Raw genomic sequence first — 16001 nt, forward strand, 5'->3', positions numbered from 1 at the left:
AGCTCCCTGAGCAAGCCAAAGATGACTCACTGGGAAGGCCTGGCCACTGTCCCCAGGTTTCTAGGGGACCCGCAGGTGTTGTGGTAGGGTTGGAATAGTCCTACAGGACCCTGCAAGGCGTGAAACTGGGATTTCTGATGCCCTAAGGAGTAAGACATCACATGGTATGGGAGGAGGGTGCTTCCTCTGGAGCTGTCACCTGGAGTTCCTTAGAGACAAGTGGTATCTCAGGTACTGTCGGGACTTCCACTGCTTGGGACAAAGGGAGAGGAAGAGGGACTCCCTGTGGGGCCAGACCTCTCAGCACAACTGCTTCGGTACTCTCCTCTTCGCTTACAGGTGCCAGGCCCAGGCTGGCACACGAGATGCCCTCCCACTCCCCTCTGTGACCCCAAAGCTTGTACCTCATCCTCATCTACCTAGAGGGTCTGTGGTGGATCCCTGCTGTATGGTTTCTGAGACCTGGTTAGAGTCCTGGGAGAAGCCCCAGCTCTGGCGGCCCTGGGGAAACTGGACAGAGCCCGAGTGCAGCCCCACAGTTGGAAGGACAGCTCCCCTCTGCCCTCCCCAGCCTTCCCCTTCCGCAAATCAAGAGACCAGGCAGTGAGGCTCTGGGGGCTGCTTTTATGAGGGCGACCTGACAGAGGGCATGGTCCGTACAAAACCGGAAACAATACATACATATATATATTTATATACAGAGACGCGGTCCTCCGCAGGCGGACGGGCGCCCGCGGCCCGCCCCCTCCTTCACCTCCACAGTGAAGGGCGCGGGGCCCCGGGCACCCGCACCAGAGACAGCCAGCTCTTCCAGGGGATGGGGGCACATCAAGGGGAGGGGCGAAGAGGCGGGGCCAGAAATACTGATAGATGGCGTGGCGTATTTACAGGGGACAAGAAGCCAAACATTTTTTTCTTTTCTTTTTAAATGAACAGAAACCCAGGCTTGGGGACAAGGGACATGAAAAAAGTGGCAAACTGAGATTCTGAAAGAGGAGGGGCCCTGGGAGCAGGGGTCTCACCTCCCTTGGTCCAAGCCCCAATTTGGGGTTAAAATAGGGGAAAGTAGGGTGGGTTTTACTTAGAAAGTGGGCTGCTGCAGGCAGGGCAGCCCTGGTCTCTAAAAAGATGAGGAGTTAGTAAAACTCTGCCCTGCAGCTGGCCGGGACATTACAGCACAGTGTGGGGTGGGGTGGGCCTGGCCGAGCTGGTGGCAAGGCTTCCTTCCAGGTGCTGGCCCTGGGCAGTGAGAAAACTCACCCTGGCCTGAGACCAAGGTCTCTGCTGTCTAGAACCCCAAAATTACCCCCTCTTCTTCCCGGCATTCCCAGGCATGACCAGGACACCCAGACCCCAGGGAGGCCCCGGAACCATTCCAGGAGATTATGGCTATTTGGCACCTGGGAAAGGGAGGCACAAGGATAATGGGGGACTGGTGTCCGAGGCGGGGGGGGGGGAGGAGGAGCTGCGGAGCAGGTGTCCCGGACTCTCCCTCCCCTCCCCAAGGACACAGGAGACATCTGTGCAGGGTCAGGCCCAGCCTAGGAGCTCTGCCCCTCCCGAGACAGGAAGTGGAAGGTAGTAGGAAGGGGAGGTGCCACGCCACCACCACCCGCTCCCCCAAGGCAGGAAGGTCAGAACGCAACAGACAGCACGAGGATGAGGGATGGGGAAGGGCCAAGGAGGTGGGCTCTTGAGTCAAGGGCCCCACAGGCAGGGAGCAGCCTCCAGTTGGCGAGATGCTGGGAGAGCCCCCAGCCCCATTCCAGTCCAGAGACAAAGGCTAGAGGTTGTAAGTCTGGCAGTTTGGTCTGCAGGTCCTTGCGTCCACCCACTCCCCGGGCCAGCCCTCAGCATCCCTTGCTGGGCCGCTGGGCCGCTGGGCCTCAGCCCCATGGGGCCACGGAGGAGGCCACCCTTCCAGCCACCTCTGTCTGCCCGGGGCCACCTGAAAGAGGCCTGTGATGCAGGCCCTCTGGTCCCTGAAGCTGGGGAGGTGGGGTGGAGGGGGCTGGGGGAGTCGGGGCACCTGTCCCCAGGCTGGTAGGGGGTGGGGTAGGCGATTGAGGATAGGGGAGGGAGGATGATGGGAAGGACTTATAGTTCCTGTTAGGTAGAATTGGAATTCCTCAATGTCTGCAGGTTGCCTTCCAGTTCTGAGATCTGAAAAAAATAAAGCAGGGAGGAGCACTGGGCATGCGCCCTGCCCCTCTTTTCCACAGCTAGAGTCATGAGCTCCAAGCTCCTGGCCAGTAGCAGGACCCCTCCCCTTAGGATCCCCAGGGGAGATGGCAGATGTGGGGCTCACATGCTGCCCTTCACACCAACCTACCTTGTCCAGGAGCTTGTCCATTTCCTCCTTCCTCGCCAGCTCTGACTCCTCTATTACCCGTCTCTGTGCTGTCTCCTTCTTCAGGAACTCGATTTCCCTGGGGGCATGCAAGGGAAGGGTGGGTGGCTTCGCAGTCACTCCACTGCTCCTTCTGTCCACGTCAGCACATCCCAAGCCTGGCCCTAGGCTGCCCTGTGATACTCACTCCAGGTCCCACAGCTTACTTAACTCGGCTCCAACTTCTGGGCTCCTTGCCTCCCTCTGCTGCTACCCCTAGCCCCTCTCCCCATCTCCCAGTGCCCGTCCCGAAACCCGGCCACGTACTTCTGCTGGTAGTCCTTGATGAGGCGCTTGGCCTTGCTGTACTTGCGTTCCAGGGCCTGGTATTGGGCCTGGGTCTCCCGCAGGTGCTCGTCCACAGCCTGGCATAGGCTCTGGGCCTCACCCCAGTAGCCCTCCAGCTTCTCCATACGCTCCTTGTTCTCCTCCACGCTCTGCTCCAGCTGGGCCTTCTCTGCCCGCCAGCGGCCCTTCTCCTGCTCCAGGCTCTGCAGCTGAGACAGGAAAGAACAAACCCTGGTTGGTAGGGGCTAGACAGAGCCAAGCATGCCCTGCAGCCAAGGCACCCTGGCTCCCTGGCTGAGGCTGAGATGGGAGGAGGGAGGTGGGAGCCTGGTCTCACAGCAGCAACCCCTTCTCTCCCACCGGCTCTGTTGGTCACTGATGGGCTCTGCAGTTTGGGCCAAGGCAACTCTAACTTAGGACTCAGCTCTATCATCTGTAAAATCGGACTGATAGCCATCGCCACCCCAGCACACGGGAATACAGAGAGCTGGATGGAGTCAGACAGCAGGGCAGGTGAAGGCCATCAGTGTTCTGTATCCCCAACTGCTGCCCTGGCCCTGCCCACCAGCCCATGCTTCAGGGGCTACCAGGTGACACCAGTGCTGACCCCTGACCCTGACAGCTCAATCCTGGATCCCTTGCTCAGTGCTAAGGGTCATAGCCCCCACCTCGCACAGCCCCGTTCTGCACTGAGCCTCAAGTCCCTTGCTCTTGCTCCTAAATTCCAGCCTCATCACCTACCTCATAGGCATCATGCTCCAAACCAGACCCTCTATTTGCACAAACCCAGGCCTCCTTCCCCAACCCGCTGCTAACAGGCACCACCCATTGAGAGCCATCCCAGTGTGCAGTCCCAAGGGGACAGGGTAGCAGATGCCCTTGGCTCTCTGTGCCTCAGCCACAGACTTGTTGCTACAGGACCTCTGCAGGTGCTATCCACACTGCCTGCACATTTCCCATGTGCCCTTGTCATTTCCCACTAGCTTGCCCCTTGGCTCTGGCTTTCAGAGGAGTCTCCTGTGCTGCTTCCAACGACACAGCCTCACCCCGCCCCAGCTGGACTAGGTTCTTCCCACTTCAGAGCTTGGAGTTGTTTGTAATAAGACAGCCGCAAGTCTGTAGCTCCTAGCAGGGTGTGGACCCCTGGTTCTCAACTGACACCTGCACATGGAATGCATGAGCAGAGTTTGGGCCTGAGCCTCTGTTCCCTCCCCTGTGGACACCCAGGACACGGCCTGCATCCAGAACCCAGAAATATGCTTCTTCCCCACCCTTCCTTCCCACACCCTCAGCCAGTACTCTCTGGGCAGGGCTTGGCTGCCCTTGCCAGAATGCTGCCTCTGGATCCTGTTCACCTATGCCCTCACCCACCTAACACAGTTAACTTCTGAAACTCCCATGGCCATGCATTCCTGGGCTGCCTGCAGGAACCAGGATGCCACAGGCCACAGCCCAACCCTGGCAGGCCAGCAGGCCTCCTCCCAACACAGCTGCCAAGCCCCAGCTTCTTTTGCTGCCAGGAACGCCTTGCCTCTCCCAAGGCTCAACTTCACGCTCACCTTTTGCGTGTGCTGGGTATCTATGTGCACGGTGCTTGTAGACCTGCCTCTCACTACCACACTGGAAGCCACAAGGGGTCTGGGGATTCAGTTTGCTGGGCCCTGGTGAGGGGGTGGGGGAAGCTTGGCAGGTTTTTCAAAGGAACTGTGAGCATGCACATTCCTGTATGCATGTGTGTATGGCCTGTGTTTGTCACAGCTGGCAGTACTGCCCATGTCCTGGGACGCCCTTCCTAGACCAGTTGCTCAGCACACCCAGGCCAATGGCCCTGGAGAGGATGCTGAAGAGCAGCCTGGGACTTAGGCCTCTGTGGCTGAGTCTGCAGAACATGGGGGTCTCTGGGTAACTAGGTATGTGGCTACCACTTAACCAGGTTGACACGGCCTGGATGTGTGCCACTGAGTGGCCATATTTGTCACTGGACCTGGAGGCAGAGGACATGTGGAGAAGGATGCAGGGTGCTTGGTACAGCCCCTGAGGCACTGGCTTTTCAGTGAGCATCTGAGAGACACCAGATGCTGTGCGAGAGACCTGACAGGTGCTATCCATGATCTCCTTCCTGGGGACCAAAGAGCACTGCTACAATGATGGTTCCATTTCACAGACGAAGAGGCTGAGGCACAGCATGGTGAGTGGTGGAGAGGGACACCAGACTCAAGCTCTCCTGAGGCGCAGGTACCCCTGGGTACCACAGCGTGCACAGGTGGAGGGTGAGAGAAGATCCTTCCCCTAGAGCTGAGACACGGGTCTTTTGCCCACAGGCATGGTACACGTGTGCACACTCGTGCCTTGCAACAACACACAAACACCACACTCACCTTTCTCTTGAGCTGCTGGATTTCTGCCTCAGTCACAGCGTGTTTGATCTGCAGCTGTGGGCACAAGGACAGGCATTCAGCTCCAGCTGGGACAGGTGACTGGTGTGCCCCCTCCCCAATTCATCCCTGCTCCTGCCAAGGGCTCCCACCTCCTTGAACTTGTGCACCAGCTTCTCAGGCTCCATGTCCACGGGGGACAGCGCGTCCTCGTTCTCCGCTAGCTCGAACACCTCAATGGCCACCTCGCTGCCCGGGAATGTGGGACTCAGCTCCTCCTCCTCATCAGTGGCATACTCCCCTGTCTGCCAAGAGAGAGAGGCTGTCTGCGTTGGACTGGGAGCAACCACGGCTGTGATCCTTGCCTCCCTGTCATGATTCATGTGTTCTGTGACAATCAGGGGAGGCCCCTGAAGGCAAGGGTTGTGCATCCAGAAGATTGGGATTCTTTTTCTTTTAATATGTTTTTTTAAAGATTTATTTATTTTCATTGGAAAGGCAGATATACAGACAAGAGAGAGACAGAGAGGAAGATCCTCTGTCCGACAGTTCACTTCCCAAGCGGCCGCAATGGCCCGAGGTGAGCCAATCTGAAGGCAGGAACCAGGAGCTTCTTCCAGGTCTCCCACGTGGATGCAGGGTCCCAAGGCTTTGGGCTGTCCTCAACTGCCTTCCCAGGACACAAGCAGGGAGCTGGATGGGAAGCAGGGCCGCTGGGACTAAAACTGGCGCCCATATGGGATCCCAGCGTGTGCAAGGCGAGGACCTTAACCACTACACTATCACGCCGGGCCCGAAGATTGGGATTCTGGACATACAGCCAGAACTGTCCCCTTTATACAAGGGTCACCATCTGCCTCCCTCCTCAGATTAGATCTGAGAACAGCCCCTCTGAGTGGGAGCTCTTGGAAGGAATCATGTTTTCCTCGTAGAGCCAGGATGCGCTCCAAACAGAAGATGAAACCATTGGGTATTTGGGGACACAGAATAGCACTTCAGAGTTCTAAATTTAGGGGATCTTGTAAACCTGAAGAAATAACTGTAATGTTGTGTGTGGCCGCCAGGGGGTACCCGTGTTGCCAGCAGGCCGGCACCACCTACCTCTTCGTCATCCTCCCCATACTGGGCGTATCTCTGCTCCATCATCTCCCGCTGCCATCGCTCCTGTTCCAAGGTCTGTTGGATTAGCTGGGCCACTTCACTCTGCTCCCCGGGCCGTTCCCGGCCAATCAGAAACCTGCAGGGGCACCGGCGTCATCCTGGGTCTCTGTCCTCAGCTAAGTGAACCACCATCCTCCCTGCTGGTACTCCTCTCTCTAAACCCAGGCCCTCCCAGGGGAGGTGAAATGAGAGGGCTGCTGAGTGTTAATAATGAATGGAGGAGCTGGGGACCTTCCTGAGTTTCCCTCCAGGGGAGGCGGAGGGGGTGGTGGGTACAGGAAGGTCCACCAGCCAGAGCCCCTGGCCAGTTGGAGGAGCCCATTATCTGCCAGCCTCCGGGCTGGGCTGCAGGGGACCTGAACTCAGAAGCTTAGAAGCTGCTCAAGGCCCACCGTGCTGGTGCTGGGAGAAAGTGAGGCAGGGGGATGATGCTGATGGCTCCTGCCAGCAGGGCGGGGGCTGCCAAGCTGTGCTGGGTAGGCTCCAAGCCCTGGCGCTTCAGGAAGGGGAGGGACGATGGTGACTGGAGATTAGGATGGAGAGGAAACAGGGGGACTTCCAGGCACCAACTCCTCCTCCCCATGGCCACCCACATCCTGTTTCTCTTCACCACCCTTTCCTGGGGGCAGCCCTGCTCTTGGAGGGGGCCAATGAGTGACCCTTCAGATGCTACACTGGAGGTGGTGCAGACCCCTGAGAGCATTGAACCCACAGGTTTGGGGGTGAGGTCTTCCCGGGAGAGAGGGACACACATCCCACCTCCCACCCCCCACCCCCACCCCTGTATATCTTGCTTCCTCATCAGTCAGGGTCAGGTAGCAATCGGAGAGGATGGTGTGAAGAGACATGCGTGATAGGGCTGGAAGCCTGGGCACTTTGGGCCGGTGCTGTCTTGGGAGCTGGGATGGGAAGGCAGGCCTTGGGCAAGCAACTGCACACACAGCAGCCAGCGACTTCCCCCAGAAGCAGGCACCCAGATTGAACTGGCAGTGGGCAGGGGGCACGTCAGCTGCGTGAAGGCTCAGCCTCCCACTGCCGCCGGGGCTCTCACCGAACGCGGCCCTTGGTGTTGCGGAGCACGGAGGCTGCAAAGCTCTGGGTCACACCCACCAGGCTGGTTCCATCCACTTCCACCAGGAGGTCATTGACCTGGATTCTAGGGCAGGAGAGCAAGGGGGTTTTCAGCCATCTTGGCAAGATAAATGAACACAAATGCAACGGAACGACAAAGCTTAGAGTGACACAATGCTGTCCTAAAATAACCCAAACATGTCTTAGCTATTTTTGAGAAATATTGTTACTCTTTGTAAAAACATAAGAAAAGTGCTAAAAGGGCCCAGCGGCGTGGTCTAGCGGCTAAAGTCCTCGCCTTGAAAGCCCCGGGATCCCATATGGGCACCGGTTCTAATCCCGGCAGCTCCACTTCCCATCCAGCTCCCTGCTTGTGGCCTGGGAAAGCAGTTGAGGACGGCCCAATGCTTTGGGACACTGCACCCGCGTGGGAGACCCGGAAGAGGTTCCAGGTTCCCGGCATCGGATCGGCGCGCATCGGCCCGTTGCGGCTCACTTGGGGAGTGAATCATCGGACGGAAGATCTTCCTCTCTGTCTCTCCTCCTCTGTGTATATCTGGCTGTAATAAAATGAATAAATCTTTAAAAAAAAAAAATTCAGTATTGCATACCCAATAAAGTGTCAAGAACAAAGATTTAAAAAAAAAAAAAAAGTGCTAAAATAAGATATACTTCTGTAATCCCCCAATAGACTTATCAATGCATTTCATCTTGCTGTTTCCTTCCAATATTCAGTTGAGACATAAACACACACACGTGTGCACATTCTCACACACAAAGGGTTGAGTAGAAATCGTGGGGCGAGGCTGACCTCTCCCTTTGGAAATTCAGTGTGCAGTCTCCACAGGGGCTTTGTCCACCTGAATAAAATGCACGAGGCCAGGTCCACGGTATGGGTAGGGACAGCAGAGTGAGCCAAGCAGACATGGTCCAGGCAGGGAAGGACAGCAGGTACACGTCCCATGACAGTCTCACTCTGGTCCCCTCCTCCACCATAGCTGATAGGTAGTGTGACACCCTTAGAACTCACCTGTTTCCACACATGCCAGCAGGGGTCCAGCAGCACCCGCGTGTCATGCTACCCTCTCACACAGACCTTTCTACATTTACCTGAGTCCACAGGTGCCCTGGGGGGCATACCCTCTGACCCCTCTCTCCTGCATACACTCCGCTGGACCAACCCACCACACCTCTTCTCCCTGCCTGAAGGGCACGGGGGTCGGGGGACCTTCTGGCCATCTCCTGCTCCACCATTGCCTTCCTGGGGGATCCAGACATTCCCTCAGGGGTCTGACACACACACACATCCACAAGGGCCCGAGTCTGTGGACAAGCTCCTGTGCACACACGTACACCCCCAAACCCACCAGCAACAGGGGAAAGGCACTGGAAAGTTTGGCTTAGGGACAGAAGATGCTGTCATCCTTCCTTTCCCTGCACCCCCCACACCACCTGGACCACAACAGTCAGAAGTCCCCTCTAGCCTGGTGACCCACAGTCCTCCAACTCTGGCTCGATCTCTCATCATCTCTGTCCCAGGGAGGGGCTGGGTTTGCTGCTGTGCTGGGGTATGCCTTGTGGCCTTCCCCAAGCACCACAAACAAAGCAGAAAAGCCAACACTGGGTGGTTCAGGTGGCCATTCCTGAACCCTTTTTCCCAAACTCACCCCTCTAAACAGAGACGCGCCATGCTGACCCATGTACATGCAAACAGTGGCCCATCTCCAGGCTATCTCCAGGCTGGGCCAGTCATACACACTCACCTGGACACCCCCTCTGAGCCGCAGTCATCCTCCTATGCTAATCCTGCTCATGCTGCAGCACTCAACCTGTGTGTCCACAGGCTTAATGCTGTCTGCCTTGCTACGCCGCCAACTTCCCCAAGGAGTCATGGAGGATGCCCAGATGTACTTCGGACACAGCTTCCACACTGCACACTCCCTAAACTGGCCCGATGCCTGCCCAAAGCCAGGACAGCTGTGCCTCCCCCTGGAATGCAAGCAGAGGTGCCAGGGCCTGGCACAGCTGTGGCCCTTCCCCAGAGATGATTCCATGGATGGCAGCTGGCAGAGGAGGGAGGGTGGGGAAGTACCTGCCGTCCCGATGGGCCGCACCACCCTCAGTCACGGTCTTGACAAAGATGCCCAGCTTCTCCAGGCCCATGTCGGCCCCAGCTCCCATGCCAATGATGCTGATGCCCAAGCCTTCAGAGTCTGGAAGGGAAAAGGAGACACTAGAGTTGATGGGAGGGCCTCTTGCATCTCAGCCCTCCCTGTAGGGCAAGCCCTGTATCAGGAGTCAAACCCTATACCCAGGGATGTCCTATTGCTGGGGAAGGGGCACAGCCAGCCATGCAGTTGGGCTCCTGGGTCGCTTGCTGCCTTTTGCCCCTTTTGTGGAACTGACAGGTAAGAGAGTGTGCCAGGGTGGCTTGTTGCCAGGTGGAGCTTGTGCAGACAGAAAGTGTGACAGGAGTCCCCACCCCATCCCACTCCCTGGGGTGGCAGTGATGGGCTTGTTCCTGAGCCCTTTGTTCCCTTTCCCTAAGTGGTCCCATCTCTCCAAACAGCTGCAGGGACCAAAGACCTGATTTCCTCTGCCAGCCACACCTGCCCACATATCACCCAGGGCACTGACATCTGAACTAGAAGCCAGCCTCCCCCACACCCTGTTCCCTGGTGGGACTGGCACCACCAGCCTCCAGCTGCCAGCAAAGAGGCCCCTGGATTCCTCCCTCTGGCCTCCGCTCAAGCCAAACAACCACCAGCCCCCGTGACTCTCTCCCCAGTCCACACCACAGTGTTGTCTCTCCACCCACTGGCACACCTCTCCCTTCCACACAGCCTGAGGCTGTCTACCCAGCACCCCTTTCCCACCTGTTAATAGCTTCCAATCTACCTGCCCAGGGCCTGTAGGTGTCATGCTCTCACTGTGAATATGCAGTCCCATCTCTCCTCCTCTGTCCTGGACTCCCAGACGCTGGGTCCCCAGAGCTCAACTCAAGCCCTGCTTCCTTCCGTGGGAGAGTCTGCCCCTATTCCAGCCCTCCCCTCTGATCAGGCCCCCAGACAGATGTGTCCTCAACAGCCTTCTTTCTCCACCCTTGGGCCGCCCTACCAGCATTCTCAAAGTGACTAATCCCTCAGTACACAGGGAGCCAACAGGACTCTGTGGCCAGGCTGGAGATATGTGCTCAGGCCCAGTTTTAAGGCCCTTCCAGGGCTGCAGCTGGTGCCACAGCAGTGGCTCTGGAGCCAGCCCAGCTATGTACCTGCTGCTCAGACCCAGTGGCTCACCCTTCTCCAGCTCCACGGGGAATAGCTCCAGCCGCTCCACGCGCTTCTCTAGCTCATACTCTGCGGAAGCCGCCATGGGGTCAACATCCTCGTTGCGCCGATCGTAGTCTTCATTGGAGTAGGTGCTGAACACCTGAACATGAGGACCACTCATCAGAGGATGGCAGGACAGGGGTGGGACTGGTATCAGGAGCCTGAGGGGCAGCTGAATCCCTAGCTTCATGCCCTGCTCTCTACTGCCATGTCTCCCCTGACCCCCACCTCCACTTCCCCTGTCCCCCAGCCGACCAAGACACAACCTCAGATCTGAGTGAAGATCCCTGTCATTCTAGAAAGGTGGAAGAGAGGGGTGGAGGCGCAGGTGGAAAGAAAAGGCTCTGGCTTTTCCTGATTCACTCTGCAGCACTGACCAGCATGGGGGCCTGTCTGCAGCAGAGGCAGGACAAGCCCAGATGAAAGGTCACTTAGGAACCAGACCCCAGGCCAGAGGGAGAGAGATATTGGGAATTAAAGATCCAGGCAGAGAGAGCCAGATGCCAAGAAGCAGGCTGTGCAGAAGAGGGGGAGACGAGAATGCCAGCTGGGCAGGGGGAGGGTACATGCTACCAGGCGGAAGGGAGCAGAAACCAGGGGTGCAGAGAGGTAGAGATACATCCGGGAAGGACCCTGCCTGCCCCCACAGAGGAAGGGCAGGCCCTGGGCTAGGAGCACCCCCAGGGAACAGAGGGGTTATGACTGGGCTCTCTGCTCTGCTCCCAAGTGGGATGCTGAAAAGTACCACCTGGGGTACAGGGTGGCAGCCCTTGGAGTCGTGAGGGCAGGGGCGACTCCCCTACAGCACAGGGATTCCTTGCTAGGGTCCTCTCTGCAGCAGCACAGGCCCCATGGGCAGGCATCAACCCTATACTGTGTCCCAGCCTTTGGGCCGGCTCCAGGTCATCCCCATGACCATCACCCCAGCAGAGGCTCCCTGAGCTCCACGCCCTCAATTGTACAGCATGAGGGAGGTACAGGCACGGGCCTTCATCGGGCAGCAGCCGGTGTGCTATTCTCCCATCTAAAAAGTGGCCAGACCCCTCAGGGACCCTAGTTCTGCAAAACAATCCAAGATGCTGGGTCTGATGCCCAAGGTCATGGTTACACATGGGTTAGATGGCACAGAAGCAGGACAGGACCAGTCTGCACCCAGTTGGGCTCTGTCCCCTGGTTCAGGTGTCCAGGCCAGGGCCCCTGCAAACCAACTTTGGCATGCTTTCACATCTGACCCCCTAGGCTACAGGAGAGCATGCCCCCTTCTCATCCCTCTCCTGGATCAACCAAACCCCTCTGCGGGCACACACACGACACCCCTCACCCTGCCCTGGCTCTACTCTCCTCTAGTCACCTTCTCCACCTCAAATCCTCTGCTGCCTGCAGGTATTCCCCATGTTTCCCATGGCAGTGGGATGGCTGTGGGTCCTGCCTCACTTCTATAGGTGAACATCTGGAAAAATCAGGCTTCCTGTCTATACCTGAAGCTCCATCCTTTCCAAGGGCAACAATTGGGTCATTTGTGGGACATGGGCCCCAGTGAAGCGGTGGGCCCAGAGAGAAGAAAAACCAGGGTCCCTGTGCCACGGTGGGGCAGAGGAAATCCCCAGCAAGTCCGACACATGGGGCCGCACCACACGTCCCGGCTCTGTGCCGGGCAGGCCAGCTTCAGAGGCCCCAGGGAGTCGGGAAGTACTGCTCTAAATCAGGTGCTATTTTTTGCCAGAAAATCAGGGTAAGATGTCAGATATAGACATAGGCCTGGACTGCACTCATCTCTGAGGGCAGGAGATGGTGGGATCCTGACCCTCCCTCCAGGATCCCACTGCCTGCACACAGGAAGTGCGGACTGGAAGGCTTGGGAAGGTCCTGGGCCAGGGGAGGAGGGCAGCAGTCTTGTACTTGTGACCTTGCATGCCTCTCGCTGCCCGGGAGCTAGGAGAGGGGCAGAGAGGGACAGGATCTTGGTAGCTTCCTCCTCTACAGTCGTCATGGAAACTACAAGCAAACAGAAGGGGTTTGGCTGGGATGGGTAAAGGCTGGGCAGGGTCCAGCCTAGGAGGTCCAGCAACCTGGACACTCCCCTGGGCTGAGGCCTGGGGTAGTGAGAGACCTGCAGAGGCTGCCTGTGCAGGTCAAGTGGGGATGGGGTCGCTTGGCTGCTGGGGTCTCCCTCACTCCTTTGTGGCAGAGCTCCAAGGACCTCAAACCACTGGCTCCAGCCCACAACAAGCCTTCCACCAGCAGCAGTAGTGGGTACAGGCAACCCCACCAAGTGGCAGCTTCCATCCATCTCCCAGGCCACCTGAGAATGTAGCAGGAGCACCAGGGGAGGACAACTGCCAAGACCTTGGGCACTGTCCAGTGTGCAGCCAAGAGCAAAGGCATGTAGGCCATTGCCAGGCACCCTGGGGCTCTGCCATGCCACTCTTCTTCCTGCCCAAGGCCTGACCCCCATTGCCCTGACAAGTCACATGGTCCCACAAGACCTGTGTGCTGCTTCCCTCTTTCAGTTCTGCAAAGCTGGGGGTGGAGGGGGAAGCACACAGACAAGAGAGAGGAGGGGCTGCATTTCCCTTCACCTTTTTGGGAGGTTCCACCCCATACCACTTTCACCTGCATACGGGGCCACCAGCGCCCTGGCCCCAACCTCTGTAGAAAGGAATGTGTGGGCCAGGAACACAAAGCAGGCGTCCCAAGTCCTAAGTAGGCAGGATGGATGCAGAGGAGCCCAAGAGTGCCTAGGCCAGGCAGCAAGAGGAGGAGCCTGAGAGCAGGTCGGGGCAGGTCACCTCCAGCCCAGACCTGACAATCACCCCTGCTCTGACAAACAGCTGGCACTCCCCCTACTCCCCATCCCCCCTAAGGGTGGGAACTTCTGGGAAGGGGGCTGGGCATCAGGGGCTGACTCAGCCTGCCAAAGCCAGTGGGCTGCCTAGCTGACTGGCTGGCAAGGGGGGGTGGGGCGGCGTGCACGTGGCGGAGGCGTCGCGGGCGCCAGCGCACTCACTTGGATAGGCGCAGTGCTGAAATGGATCTTTCGGCTCGGGGCTGGGTCCTCTTCCTCCGACAGCCCGGGGATCTCCACGCACCCCGACTCGGGCTCATAGGGAGGCTCACCGTCCTCCTCATCGTCTTCGTCGTCCTCCTCCAGGGCACTGCCTGCAGAGTCCTCCCCGAGCCCACTGTAGGCGCTTACGTCCACCAAGTCCGCCTCTGAGAAGTCCTCCTTTCTGGACTCCTCAGCCTCCTCGACAGCAGGGGCCACGTCTGGGGCTGGGCCATGGCCTACCACCCCCCTCTCCAGCGCTGCCACTGTCACCGCAGCCTCATCCTCCAGGATAGCTGGGGCCTTGGGCTCTTCGGGTGCAGAGCTGGCTGTGGTGGCCACCGTGGCACTACTGCCATTCTCCAGAGCTGCATGGACCGTCACCTCGGCCTGGATCACATCCCCGGGTGCCGATTCGGCCTCCGACTCCCCGCTCTCCTCTACTTCCACCGGCTTGATCTTGCGCACCTCCCGGGGCTTGGGGGGCGGCCGGGCAGGAGCCACACGGTGCTGTGGTGGCTGCTGCCCTCCAGGGCCGCGCTCCTTGTCAGACGGGGCCTCCCCCGACGACGGGGCGGATGGCGGGGGCGGCGGCTGGGGCGAGGGTGTGGGTGAGGGCCCCGGAGGCTGAAACACCCGGGACCGCTTACTGACCAGCTTGGAGTTGACCTGGGGCGCCCCTGCTGTGGCGGCCCTGGAGGGACCGGGCCCGCGGTGGAGGCCGGTCCTCGAGTCGGCCTTTTCGAAGACGGCGCTGAGTTGGCTGACCGTGGGCGATACGGCTTCGGCGTCTAGCTTGTCCAGAGCCTCAGTGCTGCCGTTGAAGCGGACCACGACGTCCAGCTTCCGGTCCTGCAGGCCGGCGCGCTCCTGCCTCAGCAGCCTGCGCGCAGCGGCCTCCTTGTCGCCGCCTGCGGCCGCCGGGGCGCTACGCTCGAACAGCTTCCGCGTCTCCTGCAGCCGGGACGGCGGGTGCGGCGGCGGCGCGGGCTGCGCCGAGGGCGCGGGCTTGGAGTCGAAGCGGCTCACACGCTCCGACACGCTGGTGCCCAGCTTGAGCAGGGCGCTGTGGTCCACGTTCTCATTCAGGCTGCTGGCCCGCGGCAGCGACAGGCGCACGCCGCGCTCGGACGCCCGCGGGGCCTCGGCCAGGCCCGCGCCACCCGCCTCACCCGGCGGCCCCGCCGTCGTGCCCATCTGCAGAAACATACTTTTGATGCGGTGGACGTTGGAGCCATATTTCTTGTGGTGGGCCACCTTGGGGGCCTCATCTGGCCCGGACGCGTCGGGTGGCTTCAGCGCTTGGATGCCCGCCTCGTAGGCACTGCGGTGCGGGGAGGCGCTCCGGAGGGGACCCCCGGCCCCCCGCGGCTCCGTCTTCATCATAATGGGGGGAGCCGGGTTCGCATCCCCCACGCTGCTGCCTGCGCCTCCCCTCCCACAGGCGGCAGACCAAGTCGGGACCACCGCCCCCTCCCCCCCCCAAGAAAGGAACCCCGACAGGCTTTTTTTTTAAGGTCCTTCCAAAACCAAGCTGCCAAAATCAGTTAACCTCCCGCTTTGAAAAAAAAAAATTTAAAGCCACCCTCCACCTCCCAGCGGGAGGGCGCCCGGTGTGGGTCACCTCCTCCAACCTAGCCGCCCAGGGACAGGCCAGTCCCCTCGTACCCCGTGCGGCCTGGCCCACTCGCCTGCACCCCAATTACGAGAGCGGCGGCCGGGGCCGGTGGGACCGCGCGCCCTGCCCGCGAAGCAGCGGCCGCGGCGCCGGCTCACATCGTCCGAGGCGGTGTCAGCGGCGCTGGCAGCCCGGGGGCCTCGGCTCTCCGGGGGCCTGGCAGCCCGGCGTCCATGGCCGCTCGGCGGGCCGGGGCCGCTCCGCCGCCGCCTCCCTCCCTCCCTCCCTCCCCCCCGCGCCCCGAGCCTCGCTCTTTCTCTGGCTCTGCCCGAGCGGCGGCTGCCGGAGACCGAGCGGCTGCCCTTCTCGCCGCCGCCGCTGGGGGACTGGCACCTCTGGGTCCTAAAGGGATCGGATTTCCGGGGCCGGAGCCTTTGAGCCCTCCTCTTCCCCTCCCCTGCCCACCGCCACAGGCGAGGGAGGGGACAGCGTTCCCCTGCCCTCCCGCGCTGGACCTTGTCACTCCCGCAGCGAGCGGAGGTTTATTGGAGCCCACGTCACCCGCGACCTCCAAGACACGCTGAAAGGAGGCCCTGGGGGTCCCAGGACGACCCCTCTCCTCCCTAGACCTGAAGGGCAGGGCGCGGTGGGGGGAGGGGGCCAGGAACGGGAGCCAATCACTTCTCTCTGGGCCTGTGGAGCTCCTTGGTGAGCTTCAAGGCCC

The 16001-nt window shown here is 59.8% G+C and overlaps 1 protein-coding gene across 1 annotated transcript; it reads right to left on the minus strand.

Moving 5' to 3' along the window:
* Positions 1-604: 604 nt before the first annotated feature.
* On the minus strand, positions 605-15556 carry PPP1R9B (protein phosphatase 1 regulatory subunit 9B). Its single transcript, XM_004591063.2, has 10 exons — positions 13621-15556; positions 10581-10713; positions 9377-9497; positions 7265-7369; positions 6154-6289; positions 5205-5357; positions 5056-5109; positions 2657-2886; positions 2333-2429; positions 605-2163 (listed from the first exon to the last, which is right to left on the minus strand). Exons 1-10 carry the CDS (start codon positions 15043-15045, stop codon positions 2110-2112), a joined length of 2508 nt encoding a protein of 835 aa, XP_004591120.2. The 5' UTR covers positions 15046-15556; the 3' UTR covers positions 605-2109.
* Positions 15557-16001: the final 445 nt, after the last annotated feature.

The sequence above is a fragment of the Ochotona princeps genome, chromosome 17 (assembly GCF_030435755.1).
Source record: "Ochotona princeps isolate mOchPri1 chromosome 17, mOchPri1.hap1, whole genome shotgun sequence".
NCBI lineage: Eukaryota > Metazoa > Chordata > Mammalia > Lagomorpha > Ochotonidae > Ochotona > Ochotona princeps.

Bases quoted from the DNA above. Each gene is read 5' to 3' on its own strand.
- PPP1R9B (XM_004591063.2), bottom strand. From the start codon at position 15,045: ATGATGAAGACGGAGCCGCGGGGGGCCGGGGGTCCCCTCCGGAGCGCC. The intron at 7,370-9,376 runs GTACTTCCCCAC...CTCCTGCCCTAG, and splicing joins GCGGCCCATCGGGACGGCAG to AATCCAGGTCAATGACCTCC. The intron at 2,164-2,332 runs GTAGGTTGGTGT...TATTTTTTTCAG, and splicing joins TGGACAAGCTCCTGGACAAG to ATCTCAGAACTGGAAGGCAA.